At 37.3% G+C, this 20,904-nt stretch overlaps 1 protein-coding gene across 3 annotated transcripts in view; it reads right to left on the reverse strand.

Moving 5' to 3' along the window:
• The window catches only part of cpne5b (copine Vb), a 210,091-nt gene that overhangs the window by 135,962 nt on the left and 53,225 nt on the right, over positions 1-20,904 (reverse strand). Inside the window, exons 5-8 of one of the 3 annotated variants that reach the window (XM_038298082.1) lie at positions 14,668-14,771; positions 13,540-13,579; positions 10,268-10,282; positions 5,522-5,598 (exon numbers count right to left, since the gene is read on the reverse strand). In XM_038298082.1, the coding sequence (XP_038154010.1) occupies positions 5,522-5,598; positions 10,268-10,282; positions 13,540-13,579; positions 14,668-14,771 (236 nt within the window). Of the gene's footprint in view, positions 1-5,521; positions 5,599-10,267; positions 10,283-13,539; positions 13,580-14,667; positions 14,772-20,904 lie in introns of those variants that run through there. The other 2 variants (XM_038298081.1, XM_038298080.1) reach the window with 2 other exon arrangements.

Consider the following 20,904-nt stretch of genomic DNA (forward strand, 5'->3'; position numbering starts at 1 on the left):
ACCTGATACTGGACATCAGTTTTCTACCTGTGAGGACAGGCCAGGATGAGATCTCTGTTGTCGGGGTAGAGGAGGCACAAGCCCTGTCGGACTCCTTTGACGCTTTGGAAGAGGGAAGTTTGGGTGATGGAGATAATGCATGGGAGATGAGTAAAACGATGAACTGTGACAGCAATGTCTCTCTGGATCAAGAAGTGTCAGAACCAGGCTTATCCAACCAGAGTCTTGCGACCCCTCACAGTGTAATGGTACTCTCAGGTGAACATACTGATGGCCATTCGGCAGAAGAAGAGTTACATACAGTGAGTCAAGCGCATTCTATGGATACAGAGGTTCTTGTAAATTCAGATGCAAACATGGACATGGGTCATCCTCTAGAGAATACTGACCAAGTTGTTAGGACTCGGGTGGGTCGGGTCAGCAAAAGGGTGAACAGACTCATTGAATCTATGGTTCAAAGACCTTTTGATTTTAGGGATTTGGCAAATTCTGTGAGCCAAAAATCCCAGACCATTCTTACTTGGTTTTGAGTTAATCTGTTTAGAGTTCTGTTCATGGACAGTTCAGCAATGTAATTTTAATGGGATATTGTTTTCCTCTAATTTGTATCTTGTGTTTATGGGTGTAAAGTTGGCACAGAATTGTATGGTGTAAATGGCATCATATTGATCTGAGAAGGGCAGAGGCCTGATCAACCGTATGTCCCTTCGAAACCTGTTTTGTAGGTGGCTCTCAAGCCGAGTGTTATACTAGGGTATAGCAACCCTGTGCTAAATGTTCATCAAGTTTGTCAGTTTTCCATGTATTGGGATCGTAAAATTTAGACTGACTTGGATTTTGGTGAAATATAGGAGGGGTGGATGTAGCAAGTGTGCAAAAAATGTTTATATTTCACTCCAAATCCGTTTTGATAATTTATTTTATATTTGTTTTTAAATTGTATTTTATTTTGGCGGAGAAGCTTTTATTTTCTTGTTTCCTGTTTTCGCGTCATATCCTGTGTGTTCCCGCTGCTTTCCTCAGTTCGCGCCGAGCCGCGCTGGGGAGAGGTAAGCATACAGTGTGGTCTTCTATTTGTTTCTTAAAAATATCAAAAATGTATGTTTTATAAACTCACGTTGTTATATACCTTTGGTTAAATGTTATATGTTTAGTGCAGCGCTGTTTTGGGTTTTTAATTCCTACACTGGTGACATTTATTGGGTCTACTGTGCCAATGTGGTTCTTTTCGTTCTTCTCATTTGTTAAGGTGTATGTGTGGGGAAGCCCGAACCCAAGAACTGCTGTCCTGAATTTTCTTTTGTTTTAAACAGGTATGTGAGTTGTTTAATTAATGTATTCAGTATATTTTTATGGAAAGTTCTTTTTATTATTAATTCAATTTGGCCTGAAAGAATTGCAAATATTGGGCAGATTATATCCGTTTGCATTTTATTTAATTGTTTTGAATGAATGAATGTATTATTTTATTATTTTTGAACCTCTGAGAGGAGTTTAGTTGTTTTCAACACATTCCTGTCTGAGTTCGCGCCGAGCCGCGCTGGGGAGAGGTGTATGTGTGGGGAAGCCCGAACCCAAGAACTGCTGTCCTGAATTTTCTTTTGTTTTAAACAGAATAAACCTGCCCTACTGCTGCAATACACCTATGGTCCTCGTCTGCTGATTCCTTTGACTGTTATACACAACGCAGAGTTCAGATTAGGGCGGCTACAATTGCATCCTGCAGTTTGTTTTCAAAAGGCAGGCAGATAGATGGAAGATTATGATTTTTCCCTGTTTGATGTATTTTATGAGCAGGCAGAGAGCAGGAGCAGGCAGAAAGAGATGCAGGAATATGGTTGAAAAACAAACAAATGGTCAAAAACATTCTCCAAATGACAAAAGGGTTTTTCAATTTTCACACACAGATATATGAATCCCCCTTCAGTACCACACACTGAAACAAACACAAGCAGGGAGCATCTCTACCACTGCTCTTCTAAGTATGAGTATATTTCAGTGTGTTTACTGCTTCTCCATCCCAGCGAAATGCCCCCTCCCCCTTTAAAGAAGATCAAACACAAGTGCAACACAGTTATACTCGAGAGGCACATCCAAGGTTGCATCTATGCGTTGTCCAGAGTTCATATCTATAATGCAGAAGATGGAAACTGTTCCACACATCCACAAAAATCACACGCTCATTCATCAAACAGCTGAATGGGGCTGAGCTGAACATTGTATTCATAAAACCATATCAGTCCACCAGAAATAAAAATAAATCAGTTACAAATGTAAAGTAACCACCCAGCCATCACTTGAAAGGCACAAAGCGTAGGCTGGCATTTCAAAGGCAGGCTTGCCCTACATACGCTATATAAAGGTTGAAAAGACATTTTGGTTTTAGCTATTTTGGCTGTTAAGTTTCCCACCATGGGGGGGTTATTTATCGACGCCGTTTTGCTTATTGTTTACTCGATGATTAAAAGCTGTCATAAAAATACATCCTGGCAGGTAGTTGTGTTATCTCTCAACTGCAGACTGAAGTTAAAAATAACTCCCTGCAAAGTATTCCATCTTATTTTTTGCTGAACCATATCATGCAAATCATGAGCTCAATAGAAAATCTGATGTTTTTCAGCGCATAAATTTAGGTTTATTCACTTGGATATGTTTGCATTTTAAAAGATAAAAACATCAACAAATATCTATAACTTTGTCATTATTATAAGGTTGGTAGTATACAGAATTTGTTCCTGCTGCAAATTGTGATGGCAAATGTAGAATAAAGATACAAGTACATAGATTCTGAAAATGATCAAATATTGAAGCTTAAATAATTTCAATGAACATTCCTCTTTGAATAAAGATTTACTTCTTTCAAACCTGCAGGACCAGGTGAGTGACAGGACTGACATTCTGGATGCAAGCCTCTACAATCAGTGACCTCAATAGGAGGACTGACCCTTAGAAATAAAGCAAGGTGCCAGGTCATCCATGGGAGTTTAGAGTAAAGCCACTCCATCTTCTCCGCAGTTGGAGGAGTCCAGGTTGTTTGGCCATCCAACAGTGGCACCGCTAGACATGCCCTGAAGGGAAACATCTCGGCGCTATGCCGTGACACGGAGCCCATCTGCTTCGGCTCCATTTATTAAATCATTTTACATATATTTCCTTTTTAAATCAGGGTCAGGACTTTAACGTCTTAACTTGAATTCATTAGTTGGAAACATTTTAACACTTTAAAAATAATGAGCACAATGAATTGCATTTTAGTCTCAAGCCAGAACCTTTGTACTCCCTGTTTCACAGGTGTTGATCCAGTGGAGATATTCTAGCTTAATATTGCTCAAAGCAATTACCTCAAAGTGGTATGGACCTCCGAACTAAAGGGGGGAAAATGCATCTGAGGTTGGTGTAATAATTGCTATCCAAATAGCGCTGGCTGTTGGGAAGGAACGAGGATTACTGGTGTTAGTAACTAGCTTAGTGGAAAAAATAGCCTCATGGTAATTGGTTTTAATTGTACTAAATGATCTATATTGAATAGCAATGGTTAAACTCGTAAGGCAATCCTTTATGCAGAGCTGAACTGTCACAGTTCTCTCAGGATTGGAAATATCTTCAGTTTAAAGACAAAATTGTTTGCCTCGTTGCCATATAAATAACTTTGTGCAATATTTAGTGGGAGGATTGTGCTAAAATGAATGTTAATGTACTATTCGTTGCATAAAAAAAAACAGGGGTTTCTAAACAAAAAAGCAGTTAAAACATTATACATTTAAACATCGGATGGTTGAATAATGTAAAAAGTTGGATTAAAAACAATAAATGTGTTTGCTGTTGTACTCATTTAATATTGTATTCAATTATGGGGGGGGTTGAATCGAAAATGTTTATTTTGTAGGTATTTATGATTTTAGATTAAAATGAGACTAATTGCAATCAGCTGACTCTGTTTTAACTTGACAAAAATTGGAATTGTGTCAATCCAATATTTAAAATGAGGCATTTTGTATATTCTTAATATATTCATCTGATTATAATTGACTTTTAATCTCTTTTTTGTGTTGCCTTTCTGCCACTACAGTGTACTTTTATTTCTCATGTGCAGCACTTTAAATACTCTTGTCACTGAAATGTGCTTTACAAATAAACCTTGCCTTCCCTTCTTGAGTGTGACCTCTTCACATTTACATGTTGTTTTTTCTTAACTTAATATAATTGTTGGAACAGATCAGGGTGCAACAAAATGGTTATGTGTATTTTATTACATTGCCTGGAAACATCTGCGTATAACTGCATATGCCTCATAGTGTTCTTTGTTATATCAGCTTTTTTATATTCAATGGATGTGATTTCTTATGATTTTCTTGCATTAGTTATGTAACTTGGTTGTTTTTAAATGTTCTGAAATAAACTTAATCGAACATTGATCATCACAATATTTTTAAAAGAACCAACATCATAAAACCCAACTATTTCAATAATATTTTCACTGATTATTTATTTTACTATCATCATTTTAGTGTAATAAAGCCACAACAATGTAAGCTTTCTATATGGCCCATTTATATGAAAGCACACTGTAAAAAAAAATCTAAAATTACCGTGTTTAATAAACCACAAAGCATGTTAAAGTGCAGAAGAATAGGTTGGAGAATTTATAGTCTATATATTTGTTATTATTTCACACATACATTATTTGTCCACAAACATCCCTAATGGTGTAAAGTAAACTTTGCATAATCGATATGGACCTTATCTAGTTAACAAATCAATGGATGGACAACGAACAAAACATTTCATGCAGCCTCCGTGTTGTTATTGACCAGCTGTTATGAGCAGCTTCTTCTTATTGATAACTAAGACATTTAAACATTCTTAAGGCACTCCAGATTGCAGGTAAGACTCATTGTATTGGATGCAGCCTTATTGCCACTACCTGAAGTGCACAGTAGTTAAGACGACTGCTGCTGATGTCGATGGTTGACAGATGCAGAAAGACAGATCACAGGATCCCCCATTAACGCTCCATCTTGTATAAGAGCACAGGCGGAAAAGACGGGCTGCAATTTGGGTAATTTTGTTCTCCGCTTCTTCCTTTTCTTTAATGACAATAATTATCTAGGGAAAACATCTGTAGATGTGTTGTCTCCTTCCTCACCAACCCTTCCTTGGTCTGATCAGTATCTTTTCCTCACATCTTTGTCTTAATCACCCATGTTTATTTTTTTGTCTTTCTTTCCTCCTCTTTTTTTTTCTTTATCTCAATCTCCTTCAGTTTCTGACTCAGGTTTATTTATTCAAAATTAGCATATGTTTCCTTCTGTTTCTACCAATCCTTCAGAGAAAAAGAGGCTGAGTTTCAAAATTTTAAACCCAAAGTAATGCTTTAATGCATTTCAAGAGAGGTGATTATGTTTCCTTCTAAAATATTTCCCCCCTCTGTCTTGCCACCACTTTTAGCACAATAAATTTTTTCTTAATCTTGTTTGGAGTCAGGGAGCATGAAAAAAAACAGCGTGAAATTCTTACTCACCCCAGTGGTTTTTCAAGTCGACTGGCTGGTGATCCAACAATCTCCCCGAGAGTGCAGAACATCTGACCTAAAAAGTCCTGGAGGGAAGCAAAGAGGGGAGGTTGAAAAGAACATAAGAGGTAGAGCTAAATTTTGGATGTCAAGTCAGGAGAGAAAAACTTATGTTCAGAATTAGAAAATGACATTCACTGGAGTCATGCAAGTGACATCTCAAGCAGTCTTTTGACTTGCGATTTTAAGATCAAATCAAACTTAAAAATAATATATTAAGTAATCGCTTTGACATTAACTCTTAACCTGTAAAATTACTGTATACAATTGCTGACTCCCAACTTTGTACTACTGTCATGATTTTGACGCTCATGACTGGCTTAATTATTCATTCCATTCGCCTGTGTAACTCCGCCTGGTTGTTCATTACCTCTCATCTTATCTACCTGCTCCTGCCTCTTTTTAAGGTGCCTGCATCCAGTTTTCAGGCCAGGTTATCTTGTTCTCTCCATCCAGTGGTCAGAGTTTTTTAAAGTACCTTAGTGTTTCTGATTTCCTGATCCTGACCTGTCCTGCCTCTCAGCAACTGAGCCTTCCTGTTCTTGTTCTCTCATGCCAGTGGTGAGAGGGTTTTTAGCATACCTTAGTGTTTCAGATTTCCTGATCCTTACCTGTTCTGCATCTAAACCAATGAGCCTGCCGGTTCTTGTTCTCTCATGCCAGTGGTGAGAGGGTTTTTAGCATAGCTGAATGTTTCTGATTACCTGATCCTGACCTGTTCCTGTCTGATCGGTTTGCCTGAACTGTCTTTGGACTACTGGATCTCTGAGCCTGCTTGTTCCTGTTCTGATCTGTTTGCCTGATGTGGCTTCGGACTCCTGCATGTTCTCCAGGGCTGCAGCATCTAGGGACACCCTGGGCGGTGCCCGCTGCGTCTTGTTGGCTGCCCACCAGCTGGCTTCTACCTCGTTCTCCGACTATGGACTAAACTTGTGAACCAGGTTAGTAACTCACATGCATAATCTTGCTCCATGGTCACTAACCAGTGTATTTCTCTCCAGATTTTCCAGCCACAGACGTCTTAGCAGCTGTTATTACAGAGCTGTTTATTTTCAAAAAAATTACTTTTGAGTAATCCCACTGTCTGTCTTGCCTGAATACTAGGTCCCCTGTTCTGATTCGTGACAACTACAGTCCTTTATAACAGTATTTATAACCCATGAACCTTTAGACATTTTGTGTTGGTATAATCACAAATTGTATTTACTTTTTGTAGATATTTATATGAATTGGAAATATTTAAAAATACAAATATCAATCATCTAATCCTCCTTCTATTCTTTGCTACTCCTGTAAGTCATTTGTGATTAACTCCCTTGAAGTCACATAAATGGGCAAATGGAATAAAATTTACACCATGATTACAGCTGGAATTAAAAAAACAAATCCCATTTAATCCATCATCTGATAATAAAACAAGAATTGTGCAACTAGAAACCTATCAAACATGGCTGTCCACTTACGATGGCAGGCTGTGCAGGGAGAGCATCTTTCGAAGAGGCAGCCAAGAGGCCAATGGTAACTCTCAAGGAGCTTTGTGAAGCAGTAACATCGGAAGTGGAAATGGTCTGATATCCCTAGATTCCTAGAGAAAAAACTCTCCCTTAAGAGAACTATTTGAAAAATCCATCTGATGTTTGACAAAACCAACTAGAACACTACAGTATAAAGTTTTGTTTATGCCAAAAGTGCACACGAATAAAAAATTCTGATATGATATTCTCTGATATCTGATATACTTAAATGAAATCAATATTTCTGTCTTAGTTAAAGAATATAATCAATTTCACTTTTTATTTGAAATATGAAGGTTTACTGAATTCCAACATAAAATGCCAATCTATAATCAATGAATTGTATCTCTTTCAGTTATTGGACTCCAAACCCACTCTTACCTCCAACTTTAACTCACTACATTAAATCATTCACACTGCATACACTGATGGTGGCAAGCTAAATGGTTGCCACAGCTCCCCTGGGGCACGCTGACAGAGGCAGGGCTAACATATACAAGCACCACTGGGCTGTCTGAACACCACCAGTAAGCAAAAACGATAAAGTGTAGCACACAGCTTCAGCCAGTACAGCAAGAAACCACTGATTGTGGCCGAAGTCTTGTTGTGATGAGTGACTCGGACCTCAACCTTAAGATGAACTGGTCTTGCCTTGCATAGGCCAAAGTCACCCCTGCTAAACTATTCAAACTGACATTCAGCTGAATAGCCAAAACTTAACTAAAGAAAAAACACTCTCCCCTATAAGTATGGAAATTAACGTACACATCTACTACACTTAAAACCACAAACCATTTACCAATGAAAGCAATGCAGTCCAGTTCATTAATGCTTTAAGTATACAATGCTTGCTATAAACAAATGATCAAGTTTCTATGGCACTGTGTGACAGAATACAATTTAATAGCTGATCACACAAAGGTTAGATCATGATCAGAACCCTGAAACAACTTAATGGAAAAACTGATTGGATTCTTCAAATAGCCGTTTCCATCTTCATTTCCATTCTGAGACATTTCAGTTAGATTAAGATCCATTGCCAGCAGTATTCAACTTTCAACTTACCCGGTTATATCTTCTTTAAACATGTATAATGGCATCAAGGTGTCGGCTAATGTTCTTATGGTCATGTAAAAGAAATTAAGAGATGCTTGATGCTGTACTGTAAGGAACGATTTACTGCTAAAAACAGTTTTCCCTAAAATAAGTGATAACAACCTGATAACTGGCATCGATTGCACTTGAAAGTGAAAGCAATGGATCCTGATCAAGTACAACTTTGCAACATTTTTAGAGTTATAAGTCATAGAACTACAGCTACTTGAGGGAAAGACGGTCAATTCCATATGATGCAAAAATGCAAGTTCTTAAAGAATATATCCTTAATAAAAATGATCCAAATTAAAACTGATTGATTGCCCATGACTGAGGGCTGACAAACTTTCAATCCCCAGTTGTTGTTTTCTTCTGTCCATGTACAACCAGTTCCCATAGGTCCCATTGGCAAAATCATATAAGCTCATACAGACATACTGTATTTGAAAATCATTGCATGGTTCTTACCATTTGAGGTTTGCTTTCATTGACAGTTATCTATTAGTTCAATAACCACTCCCACAGACTGCCACTCTTGGTCTCTGAGCATCATTCTGCTTTATATTTGGCCCAGCCCAGCTATCTTAGCCAGATCATCTTTGTTATTCCTGCTTGATGTTTGACATTTGTAAGGGGTTGAGAGGGTTTTGGTGTTTTTCGTGTCCTGGTTGCTAGGTGGAGTACAGTTTAAAGTTTCGCAGTTATCTTAGTACCATGTCTTGTCTCTTTCCATCAACGACTGAGCCTGCCTGTCTTCATCTGTGCTATTCTGTCTGAGCTTGTTGCTTGACGCATGGAACTCGAAACCTGCCTTAACGCACTGTGGATTTCTGTAGGCCTGGATCAGTCTGTTCCTGTGTGGATCGGAACCCCTGATCAGGCTGTGGACTCCTGGATTCCATAACCGTTCCTCTCTGATCTGTATCCCTGACCTGGATCGGATTCCTGCCTGCTTACTGAGGTTGCTGCATTGGGGACACTCTGGGCCGCAGCTCGTTTGGCAGTCCATCGGCTGCATCCTGCCTTCCTCAGAGAGGATGGACTGAACTGTTAATCCAGGTATGTGACTCACACAGATAATAATCTCCTGTCAGATGATTGTGGTCACTTACCTGTGTTTGTCCCTCCAGAGTGTCAGTTATTGGGCGGTGCGCTTCTGTTCTGTTCTGTATTTATGTTAAATATTTTGAACTTTGCTGCTGTCTGTCTCATCTTGAATACTGGGTCCATCTTTCCCTCTTCATGACATAATTGCCATTTCTAAAATCATGACTGATTGAGGTTCTAAATAGATAGAACTAATCTGGATAACTTTCTAAACTGCCACTGAAAATTCTTCACTGGTGCATCTTTCCGATGCTAATGTCTTCCTTGCTTGTTCGTCACAAAACTATTGTTACCCCACAGAGCCCAAAAGAAATGTAACAATTTAATTCAAATACTTTTTATCTGTTTTTTTATATTTAAAGCAGTAGGGAAATGTTGAAATAAAAACCAACTGTTCTTCATTTTTCTACGTTACTTTATGTAATGAAATATGAAAATCAGAATTGTGTCTGATATTTTTTATTGTTAATTTCAAATTGAGAAATGAAAGAAACGGATTACTGACGTTTATCAGGATAGGACTGACAGGACTGGTATAGAATCAGGCTTAGAATCAGACTTGGTATTTATCTTCAGTATTGCAAGGTGAGGCAATCTAACCTAAAAGCCCTGAAGTTTGGCCTTGGCAGACAGGGATAGCTAAATAATTCATCATCAGCCAGACATGTTTTACATTTCAGAGAAATCTTGGCTCTCTCTCCCTACCGGTAGCATTCATTGTAAACTGTTGATGCCCTCAGCAAGTTATGATAGGAATATATTTTCCATTTCTAAATTGCAATGATATGAGAGAACAACATTTTGTTTACACCCTGTCCTCTGTGGTGCTCTCTGGGGATTTAGACATGTTCAGTCGCTTGCTTTGGTTTTTAGGCGTTCTAACCTAATGACTGACACAGTCGTTCCCTCTGAGAAACAGATCATTAATGTGAAACAGCGACCATGCAGTGTGAGTGTAAGAGGAGATGCAGGGACCTACATTGAGTTCTGCGGGCTTCCAGAAAAGTTGGGCGGCAGCAGCAACAACAACAGCAAACAACAGTAACAACAGAGCACATCATATACCAAGACACAACACAATAGCAAGTATCTGAAAACTCTTATGGCCCAGTTTAAATTGACACCATGCTGAAGAACCAAAACACAGAGCTCCTTACAGGTGAAGCTAACGATGGGAAAATACAAACCCCCTGTTATCCAAACACATCAAATAATCATTAAGAATGATTATTTTGTTGTTCCAAACTTTTGTCAATGCTTTCTGGCACCACAGTTTCCAGTTCTAATGGCGAGAAACACAACTTATGGGGTCAAAGTAAAATATAATACTTTGAAATAGAATATGCTGCACTGTTTAAAATGGAAACTAATAGTCAAAAGCATTGCTCTATTAAAGTTTTATTTGCATCTACCTGCCACTGCAGGGCTAGCATAACAACTAACAAAAAATAAATAAATAAAAATAAATACGCAAAGAAATCTAAGTTCATAGAGCAGACAGTGGATTACAGAGCTAAAAGAATGAAAACAACGTTGGGAGTTTTTAAAATAGGTAAGGGGCTTTCTGCCCAGGGCAGCACAACCTCATAGGCAAATGAAAAATACACTTTTATCTGTTATATGCACCTGTCCATACCCAGCCCAATATCCTACACGTTTTGTCTATTTGGCAGTGAAGGGAAATGGCGTTTCAAGAGTCAAGCAAAATGTAAAAACTTTTATGTAGTTTTCACACCATGACAGATTTAATAACATTTGTGTATCAAACTAGATGAGACCTTAACCGTGTTGTTTTAACACAAAGTCTATGTAAACCACAGCTTGTCAAATTTAGATGATACAAAAGCATTTTTCAATGCTCACACAGAATCAGGAGCATTTAATGCTAAGGTATGAAAGCATAGAGTGGTTGCTACTGTAAGATAGATAGATAGAGATAGAGATATAGATAGAGATATAGATAGATAGATAGATAGATAGATAGATAGATAGATAGATAGATAGATAGATAGATAGATAGATAGATAGATAGATAGATAGATAGATAGATAGATAGATAGATAGATAGATAGATAGATAGATAGATAGATAGATAGATAGATAGATAGATAGATAGATAGATAGATAGATAGATAGATAGATAGATAGATAGATTATTAAATTAAGCTCTCAAAATAAAAAAAAATTGAATTTTAAATTAAGCAAAATATACTCAATAAAACTAACTATATTGAAAACTCAGAAATAATTTAATTAAACTCTGAATATATTTAATGAAACCGATAATACTGAATAAGATTTTGAATATATACTGTAGAATGAAACTGATTATAGGGAAGGAAAGCTGAAGTTGCATATAGAAATTATTGGTAACCTAGTTTTACAGCAAATATAGTCCTGCTACAGACTAGTGACCTGTCCAGATGTAGCCGCCTTACGCTATAGACTACTTAAGATACGGCCCCACCGTAACCCTAAAGGAATGAGCAGTAGAAGATCGGTGGATGGATGCATGGATCTAATTATAAACTAAATAAAAATCAAAAATAATTTATCAATGCAACAGCCCTTTTTTCTCTTACTGGGTTGCATCTCCCCTCACTGGGGACTGAGGCCCCGTCCACACAAAGTCAAAACGAACACGAAACGCTAATATTTTCCAGAACGTTTGTCGTAAAGACGGACACGTAAAATAAATGTGATCGTCCACACGAATGCATGAAAACACTGCAAAATGTATGCCAGGCCTGTAAGTGGTGCTGTCGTGCCAAAGCAAAAATAGGCGACGAAATGTTGGGCATGCGCACTAATATTTATACATGGTTGCCCTGCGGGTCCATTTTCGTGGTTCAGTCAAATTTAGGTGCTGAACTATGTCGTCGATATTGCTCTGTTCTTCCTGGAGATATTCCAGAAGAAGAAGATTCTGTATTAAGCCTGACAGCAGGGTGAGTAGCATTAGCAGCAACCATTCAACACAGTACGGCGCCATTGTTGTTGTGATACTGTGTCGCGCATGCGTGTTTAGAGGCGACGCTATGACGCATTGCGTGTAAAAAAAAAAATGTGGTTAGAGCTTAAAGATGGAAACGCGAAAACGGCATTTCAAAATCTTCCCACTCTGAAGGCTGAATAAAAAAAAGATTGTTTACAGACCCCCGAAACGGCGGCTTCGTATGGATGAGAGGCTGGTTTGGTGAAAAATTTGTGCGTTTAGGCCAGGGTTCGGCTTCGTGTGGACGGGGCCATAGGTAATCAAATGTGGCTGTTTAAGGTGACTGTAGTTGGAGGGCTCTCCATGCTGTGTATGTAGAAGGGGGTCGGCGGAGCTTTGCGACAAGTGGAAGAGGAGGAGGAAGGAAGAGGAAAGCCCAGAATCTGGTAACTAACATGTGGAATAATAGAGTTATACTGTGACCGAAATGCAAAAATGTTCCACAACATAATAATTTGTGACCACAAAGTACTTCTAGTGGACTTCAAAGTTTTTTGTCTAAGCCTACTATCACTTAGGATTGTTCATGAAAGTAAATAGAAAGTCTATTTTTTTTTTTTATAAAACATATCCCAAGAAAACAGTGTTATCACCACTGTGTTCCACTGTGGATGTGCTGCTATGTTGATGCGTTGTTTAAATGTATGTTCTTGAACAGTGGCAAAAACTTCTGGTTTATTCTCACTAGTCTATAGTACTTTCTTATTCCCCGGGGATGCCTTAGCCAAGAAACTGCTTTCTTTGTAAAAAAAAAAATATATATTTTCTTGTCAGAAATTGCAGCACTTCCCCTGGCGTTACTGCCAAAGACCTGACATTTTTTTCATTAACTTTTAAAGAGGAAAATTCTATACTTTTATTGTATTTATGGAGGCAGAATGAGGGTTTTAACCCAGAAAAACACTTTTTATGAAGAATCCACCACTGTCCATCAACATTGTATAAAATGAAAAAGATAAATTAGCATTTGGATATGTGCAAACTCAGGCAAAAAAAGGGGTTTGTTTTATTCCATCATGGGAAAAAAAAAAAAAAAACATGCTGTTAACGACTACAAATCAAACCGTGCAGAAAGCAAAAAAAAAAAAAAAACATGATATGTTCACCAACAACTACATATTTCTCAGCTAAAATAAAGTTTGACAAGCCATACTTTTTCTCTTTAACAGACCGTTTCAAACCAGCAGCTCAGATATTAGCCAATATTCAGTTCCATTTATCTGAGGTTCAAGGTTAACTTTAGAACAAGCACTCACATGTTTGGACAGGTCTGGGCTTTTAGAGTCAACATCGTACCTGAAAGAGAAAACAAAGGCAGCAATATTAGTGGAGAAAATATTAACAGGATGAGAGTTTTTTTCTGAAATGCTCTGAAAGAAAAAACATGAATGCAGTAACAAAAGAACGCAGTGAATGAAAGAACGAAGACGGACACCAGATGTCAGCTTTTTATTCTAAAAACCAAGGACATGTTGTGACAAACAGCAAAAAATGGGAATGGGGCAACCAGCTGTTGAAAGGCATTTTTGGTAGTAAATAAAAAAGCAAATAAAAGAAAAAAACAACACAGTTAAAGACAGATAGATCACATTGTAATGTGCTAAACTGAAAACCCTTGTGTTTGATGAGGTGGGCAGACAAAAACTAATCAGACGTGCTCATTTAGAAGAGGCAAAGATAAAAGAACCTGGATCTAAGTATCTTTCAGATGTTTCTGTTTGCGCTGCTCATTAAATTAGAAATGGTTCAACCCAACCTTTATTTCCTGAGAGGTGAACGTAATCTGATTTGAATGTGAATGTAAAACAATGAAAGTGAAGGAAAGTGCGTGTGTGAGTGAGAGCAATATCAAACGTGTGACAAAAACAATAGATCTTTTTTAAATTCAGAAATAATATCTTGGTAACATGACATAATTCCTTCTTTATTACTGATAGGGATCTGACAATAATGGAAATATAGTCAAGCACTACATAGTCGATTAATTAATTAATCAATCAGTCTGTAGTTCAGATACCTTTGGTCCATATGAAAACAAAGAAAAAAGGTCATAATATATGGTAAAATGAGCCCAATTTTGCCTGAAGGAAGACAACATTTCCCATGAAGAGGTTAAATCCTGATATGACGATGTGGAAAATAAGAAACCTTTAACTTTAGTTTTTTATTGCATTCTTGCAGCATTTTGTTTAATGCCTCAAAAATCTGAGCACATTTTGAGCTCTCTGTGGCAATCTGTTCATCTTTTTAAACTGAAAATCCAAACAGGATTGTTTAAATTGCCAAACAGGAAGCTGTTTTTCTAGTTTTTCTAGTAGTAGAATTAAAACCAAAATAAGTGAGTGACTGAAGACTGGAAGAAAAGATTATAGTTTATAACTCACAAGTCAAAGCGAAGATTTTGTTTCTCCTCAAAAAAGTAGTCCAAGATGTACTTCCTAACAAAGTCGGGGTTCAGGGTGTTGTCTATCACCTCTGTCCTTCCAAACTGTTAGGAGAATAAAAAAACAGATGTTGGTTAGAGTACAAGAAGGACAAAAAAAAATATAAAAATACATGTGAAATAAAATTATTTAAAAAGTTATTAGGGCTGTTTGTTTGCACATAATCTGTTCCTCGGTTTTCTGAGAAACCAATTACTTTAAGCCTGACGTGGTGGACAGTATACACATACATTAATTCACTCAATGTTATTAGCTGACTTTTTACATGCAGCTGGTGCACTGAAGGGAAGTTAGTTTGCTTTTCCTTTAGCTCTTTGATCCGTACCTTTATCCCTAATTACAAAACTCGCTCATCACAACCTTATAGGGGGAAAAAAGATGAGTAAAAGATCCTGTGAAAATGTGTAGGCAGAGAAAGAGGAGATTACAAATAAAAATGGCATAGAAGGTACAAAGAGGGGTAGAAAAAGAGGAGTATTACTCAAAACTAGGGGATTTGGACATGAAATGAGGTGAGAGAATGAGGGTGAGAATAGTGGAGGTGGAGAACAGCAGTGATTTAGGCTTCCTAATTAGCAGGAAATTTGCTTCTAAGGTGCCAAATAGAGGAAAATATGCCACAAAAAAAACTGAAATTTCCTAAAACTGTGTGCAGATAAACATCAGCTAAGGAGGCTTTCCCAGGACAGCTTTACGACATTTTTATATCAAACAGTATACTGCTTTAAAAATGTTTACCACATTCTCTACTCATAGCTTTGCTGTGTTTCTGTCTCTTTTATAAAATTTGTGTCTATAAAGAGATTCTAATATTTTCGAATCTCTGCTTTTGGGTTTTATTTTTGTTTGTCAAGCCATAAAAAGTAAACTTATCAGTACTTATAACAATAGCTAATCCTGTGCTGCTGGTTGAGTCTCTATCATTAACCCAGAATGTGGTGCTCTTATTATTTTGGCTTAAGTTTAAATCATGAGGTCAATAATAGTGGATATGAGTTTGAACTTTTCTAATGGAATAAATGATTGCAGACTGATCTGTGCATCGTGCAAAAATGTTTGTGGGTTTGTCAGAAGGGCAGCAGGAATGCTGGCTATAGTGTCAAAACACTTTCAGAGGTTGGAAGGACTTAAAAAGGAGCGATACTGGAGATTAAGACTGGAGCTGGTAAGAGAGTGTCTTTGTCAAAAGTAAAACAACATGACAGACGTGAGCTGAAAGGTCAGTAGGGTGGCAATTTCTCCAACAGAAACAAACGTCAAACTGTGGTTTATAAGCTCTTTCAGGGGGGAAAAATTTTTTTTTTGAGCCACGCTCTTTGGTCTGAGAAGAATTAAAACAAGTGTTATGTAATAATGATCATCTTTACATCTGGAGTAGAAAGATATAATAATAATTGATCATATGGAAGAAATTAAGCAATTAATTAACAAAAGTACAACCTGAGCACAAACAGTTATTGCAAAATAGGGAATGACACTGAACATACAATTACAGCAGTCATGAAAGTGACTTAAACATAAAAGTTTGTTTTTTTGGAAGCCAATGCCAAAGAAAGTGTGTGTTTAGTGGTAGAATGGTGTTTGTTCGCATGAAAGCCGACGGCTGCACCTGTTCTATCAGGAGAATTGGCTCAAAATCCCAGCAATCTATCCTAAAAAGCTTGTGGAGAGATTGATACAGCTCATACAGTGTTTAGTTGTACAAAACACTAAGAAAACTTCTAAATCCGAGAAAGTAAGTAAAAATGATCAGATTTTATTTTCTAACTCATGATTCCAGATTTTAGCAAACAGAAATCCTTTTGATTATCCTAATTGACATTAAACAAGAAATCTTAAGTCTGATTTAATATTAGTTATCAAAAACAAAAAAATAAATATCACTATACACATAGTTTAGTTTTAACTGCCTGAAATCAATGACTATATTTAAATATGTGCTATTATCGGTGTATTATTACCTCCACTAATAATCAGGTACATTTTCATCAGCGAATAATTTTATATTAGTTCCTACATAAGGCTGGTCAGCTGTTTGCAGATCACCATGTCAGTCTGCCATCTTGAAAGTACAGATGCCAGGGAGAGATAAAATAGCACTAAAACTCAGAATAATAATGCATTTCCCCTTGCTGACAGTCCAGTGGGAGTGAAAGCTGCGGTGAAGATCATTTCAGTTTATTTAATTCAGTTTATTTGGACAACCTAACCCAATAACTAAAAGTCTGCACTACTGCAGCATAATACAGGACATTGCATATGCATCAAAGGCACAAGAAACGGTTTCACGATGCCCAAGTAAGCCAAAACAGAAGAGATAACAAAACCAGAGACATTTAAAACAAGGATAAACATAAGGCAAGCATTCTCTAGATGGAAGAATCTAATGAAGGAGATATATTATGAAAGGGCTACTGAATTTACAGTAGCAGCTATTCAAAATGGCCCTTCCCAGCCAAATGGTAGCCCACTTCCCTGCAACTCCCAGCTAAATCCCCTCCAACTTCCAGAGAACCCCCTCCTTTTCTTGGGAGATTGATGTTAAAAAGGAATTGTAGGGGACCAGCCAAAGACCAGTTAAGGGCCCATCAAGGAAGCTGGGGACATTTTGAATGGCTACTAGTGTACCATATTTCTCTTTGACAAGTAAAGGAACTCTATTGCCTAAATTAGCATACAGCCAAACTTTTTCCATTTGGTTTAATTTGACATTGTTGTTTCTTACCATAAAAAAACATAAAAGTAGATCTCCCACAAACATATCCCAGTCTTGTTGGAACAGAACTGTAGGTTTACGTGAGTTTAGTAGCTTTCAAAGCAGCTGTGAAAGCTAGCTTTTTGTCTGTTTTATTTTCTCTAATAGTGGTAAAGGTTGTCATCATTTGACAAAAAGAAAAGACTTTTCACTAATTGTAATAAAGCAATGTGTCACACAGTAAACTCTGTGACACATATTGCTGACTAGCTCAACTGTTCTTTTTACCAAAGGAACCCACTAACTGAATTGTACATAAACATGGGAGAAAGAGAAATAAAAGGCAGAAATTGAATCTGTGCCGTACCTCAAATCTCCAAGAGACCCCGAGGTGTTGATGAAGCTGTGAGAACATGTTAGCAAAGAGGCGGGTGATGGTTAAAGATGAGTTCTGTAATGTGATTTCCCCGCTGAGTGGAGCAGACAATACTGTTCTGCAGAGTTCATTAGATGACGCTCGGCTGCAGGAGTTGGCTAATGAGAATCTGGCATGAAGTTCCTGAGTTTTCACCCTCGATATCACACACATACACGAACGTTAACTCACACAGATTCGCTGCCCATATGGCTAACTGAGCAGCTAGACTTTCGGTTTCTGATATTAAAATGTGAACGTGTTTCCAGAGACCTGTGGGTGCGAGCAAATTGTCACGCGTGCAAAGTGAAGATGTAAAGATAATCCTCTGTTGCCTCTGTGGGTTCTCTGTCCCAAACCTGACCGAAATTTCATTATCTTTTTTCCCTGGAGCACACAGAAAACAGCTGGTTTTGTGCACTTCTTTGACCAACATGGGATTTTATTTTCCTCCTGGACTCTTCAGCAGACAGTTACAGACTGTTGCAATAATGAGCTTGGTGGTTTCTTCTGTTTTCACAGGCAGAGGTAAATGACACTGGTGTGAATTAGTGTAAGACCAACATTTTGAGGTTTTTTCTTGCTTTGTCCTTCAGTTAAAAAGCTCTGTGGTATATTAAGCAATTCTCCAACACTAACAGAGAACCACACAAAAACATAAAGTGCATTTAGTAAAACCCCAGGAATTAAAGAGCATAGGGAGCATTTTGGATGGGATGTGAATTTTCAAGCAGATGCTAAAAGCGTTGGGTGGCAAAATAGTAAAAGTAAATGTGTGCTATGATGGAGCTTTGAATTTCATATGTGAAATTCAGATTTTTTAAACATAAAGAAACACACATGCTACCAGATATACACATACATCTGGAGTGACTATCATGCCTCTACAGTAGCTAGTGAGTCTGGCTGTAACTGTTGCCTTGAAAATATTCATTTTGTTATTGCTTTGATATCAAGAAGCTTTGACAGTTTCCTTCTCCAGATGTTTTTGGATCAGCTTGGGGAAGGCCTCGTCCTATTCATACTCAACTATGCCTGTTGGAATTTAACACAGGAATGTTCATAGTTAACTCATGTGCTGCAACATTGTTCTAAAAATAGGTTAAGTTATTTAAAATAAGTGTATTTGCCCTTTGAGCAGGTAAATAAGACACTATGTGAATAAAATGAGTATTTCTACCCTTAAAATAAGCTCATTAGATATAAACTAAAAGATAATAGAGTAAATTATCTTATTCCATTACCTCACTTACCTGCTCAAATTAAGGGTAAATATACCTACGTATTTTAAGAGAGTTTGACTTAGTTTGATTTCCATTTCTGTAGTGTGATTTTTAACTAAGAAGCATAGTTTGTGTTTGTTATTTAAGTTTAAAAATCAGAGTGGATTAATATGTTTGTTTTATGCAAATGTGTGTTTGCATAAACTGCAGAAATGTCAAATATGACAATTGCTGGAGTGACAGCGGTGTCGGCTCAAGGAGATGGCCCTAAAACTGCAGGGTTGTTGGTCCAAGCCCCGTTTCTGGCTTACAGTGTCATTTTGTCCTGGGGTTCTTCACCCGCATTGCCTACTGATGGTGGTCAGAGGGCCTGGTGGCACCAGATTACGGCAGCCTCGCTTCTGTCAGTGTGCCCCTAGGCAGCTGTTTCTACAATGCAGTTGGCCACCATCAGGGTGTGAGTGAATAGATGAATGTAGTGTAAAGCCCTTTGGCCAAGTTCTCTGACTTGCAAATGCACTGTGCAAGTACAGGCCATTTATCATTTTACTGAAAATATTCTTAGAGAAATCTATAAAGTTGCTTTCATCCCCAATAAATTACTAAAAGTTAGTCTTAAGGTTATAACTTCACACAAGTTAAATGTGTTTTACCTGTTGGAAAATTAAGAACAAACAGATTTGTTGGATTGAAATTAGTAAACAAATAAATTGCAATGAAGGAAAAGCGACAGGGAGATAAATGCATGACTAATACTCATTTTATTAAGTGCTATTAGAGATACTTAATTTTTTTTATGTTTTTTTACTTGTTGTATTTGTTTGATGCAAACGCTGAAATACTTTAAATTGGTCTGACTTGGAAAATGTCATCAGGAAAAGCTAATCAAAACCAAAAAAACTCAAAGTCTACATATAATTAAAATGAACAGACCTTAAAACTTCTGTTCAAGGCCATGTCACACCTTGACGATCTAGACCAGCGTCTGCCTGAAATACAAAAAAATCTGGCAAAAATGCTGCCATATGTTGGATAAGTTATGGGTATCTTTTGTATAAGTTATGAGCACGCTGAAGCACACTGAAACACACACTTCGACATATGGCAAGTACATGAAGATATTAAGCATGCTCAAAATTTATTGACATATGCCAGCATATACACATATGTGGGTCATAAGTTACAGGTAAGTTATTCGATCGTTAAGATACGTTAGGTGTACTTATAGGCAGAGATGGGAAGTAACAAAGTACAAATACTTCGTTACTGTACTTAAGTAGATTTTTCTGATATTTTTACTTTACTTTACTACTTATTTTTATGGCGACTTTTTACTTCTACTCCTTACATTTTTACACAAATATCTGTACTTTCTACTCCTTACATTTAAAAAAATTGGCTCGTTACTTTAGTTTTGAATCATTTCAATGGAGTTACCGTTATTATTTTTCACGTCATCAATACCAAATTCAATCTAATTGGATGGGAATCTACGTTGCATTTGACGCACCACTACAAGATGAATCGACAGATTCGGCGGTATTCATTGGTGGCAAATCATTGCAGCTTGGTGGCGGTGGCGTTAGCATAGTAGCATGGACGACGAGATGATTGAAAATGAACACAACGGAGATCTAGTCCTATTGGCAGACATCCATTTAAAATGTAGGCAACAGCATGAAAAAAGTGGTTTCTACTTTTACTTTTATACTTTAAGTAAATTTACAAGCCTGTACTTTGTTACTTTTACTTGAGTAAATAAGTTTAATCAGTACTTCCACTTTTACCAGAGTATTTTTTAACACAAGTATCTGTACTTTTACTCAAGTACGGAAAGTGAGTAC

Source organism: Cyprinodon tularosa, unplaced genomic scaffold, assembly GCF_016077235.1.
Source record: "Cyprinodon tularosa strain WSP-4 unplaced genomic scaffold, ASM1607723v1 ctg40, whole genome shotgun sequence".
In the NCBI taxonomy this organism is placed as follows: Eukaryota; Metazoa; Chordata; class Actinopteri; order Cyprinodontiformes; family Cyprinodontidae; genus Cyprinodon; species Cyprinodon tularosa.